We start from the raw sequence: 1,692 nt of genomic DNA on the forward strand, positions 1-1,692 counted from the left end.
ATGTGGAAGAATTGACAAAGCAGACTTGACTTGACTGGAACAAACAAAATACAATGAGATGGCTGTTTTGTAACAAGGTGAAGACATTTGTGTTCATAGCAGTAGACGTGCTGGTAAAGAAGTGATATGTACAACAAAAAAATTATTTTGAAAATTTTGAATTTACAGACATAAATTAATAAAGGGCCAACATTATTAATTCACTTGATTCAATTAAACAAGAATCCACTGTAAGTAAATATGCTTATTACAATGTTTATATACACAAAATATGCACTTGCCAGCAGGATGGTAACAACGAACATGCTTCAGCATAAAACAGCTACAGATTCCCATCAGAATGTTTAACAATATGATCAAATTGATACATATTGTTTGGAATAAACACTATAAACAAAGACACAAACCTACAATATTATGTGCATGCAGTAGTTCTGTTCCACCAAATGATACAGTCCAATAACAGCCACTCACTGATTGACGGTGTAAACAGCATCATCAGCACATTCAGTGTTTTTAGAGCAGCAGCACAGGGTTTTGGGCAGCTTCTCCCGTGACAGATACAGAACCGGCTGGATGCTGCTGCTGATGTCCATGAAGCCAAAGGCGATGTAGTGGATATAACAGTGGAAGACATCTGCGGAGAAATACTCTTGAAAGGGAAAGAGAGCCACTGGCGGGAAGTAGTTAAACACAATGATGGCCAAAATGATGAGGACCGTTTTGAAAGCTTTCTTCTTGGCTGGATGTGTCTCATCTTGACCTGGAGCAGACTGTCTCAGAGCCCAGAGAATGGAGAAGTTACAAAACAGCATGAATGCAAACGTTGCCAGGATCATGACTGTGAATACTTTCTCAAAGTTAGGGATGTTTCCCACACACTTTGCTGCGGCATACCCCAAAGTGATGAACCAGGTGATGCCAGCACAGACAGAGCCATGGTGCTTGTCTTTGAGTTTGGTGAAGGTGATGGGATGGAGGACAGCCATATATCTGTCCAGACAGATGCAGGACAGGAAGAGCGGTGACAAATCTTTGATGCCGTAGAAGAAACGCAGGACGTACCAGGTGCTGCTGCTGGTGGTAAGATAGAAAATGTTGGCCAGCTCCAGTGGAGGAACGAGGCAGAAGAACGTGTCAAGCATGGCCAGGTGGCCGATGAAGATGTCTGAGGTAGATAAGTTACCCTTATTCTTACGAATGAGCCACAGAACCATGATGTTGGTTGGAATGCCCAGGAACATGTTGATGAACTGCATCACCGAGTAAAAGATGAGGACAGCCGGTATGTCTGCGCAGCTGCTGTACAAGGTCTTCTCGCCCGAAGAGATGTTCAAAGGCTGCTGAGAGAAGTTGAAGAATCTGAAGAGCTCTAAGATTGCCATCATCCTCTTCTTGTGCTGAGACCAAGAGCTGAAACACATAAACAGTGATCAAATGCAACCAAGTCTTCTCTGATCCTCACTAACATGTACTTCATCCAAAATACCACATCAATGTCTCCAGCAGCAGAAACCTGAACCAGCTTTTACTTTTGTCATGATAATAACTTTCATGGGGGGATTTCACTGTTGCTGCTGCAGCCGTTTCACAAGTATTTAATAATTGAAGTTCAAATACATGTTGAAGTAAAGCACGCATCTGCATCAACAGTTAGATCCTCAGTCAAATATTTTTTTTTTTTTTAAGTTT

The 1,692-nt window shown here is 41.8% G+C and overlaps 1 protein-coding gene across 1 annotated transcript; it reads right to left on the reverse strand.

Annotated features, from left to right (window-relative positions):
* Window positions 1–336: 336 nt before the first annotated feature.
* Window positions 337–1,409, reverse strand: LOC132129361 (proteinase-activated receptor 3-like). Its single transcript, XM_059540925.1, has one exon. It carries the CDS (start codon window positions 1,386–1,388, stop codon window positions 471–473), a length of 918 nt encoding a protein of 305 aa, XP_059396908.1. The 5' UTR covers window positions 1,389–1,409; the 3' UTR covers window positions 337–470.
* Window positions 1,410–1,692: the final 283 nt, after the last annotated feature.

The sequence above is a fragment of the Carassius carassius genome, chromosome 4, assembly GCF_963082965.1.
Source record: "Carassius carassius chromosome 4, fCarCar2.1, whole genome shotgun sequence".
Lineage (NCBI taxonomy): Eukaryota > Metazoa > Chordata > Actinopteri > Cypriniformes > Cyprinidae > Carassius > Carassius carassius.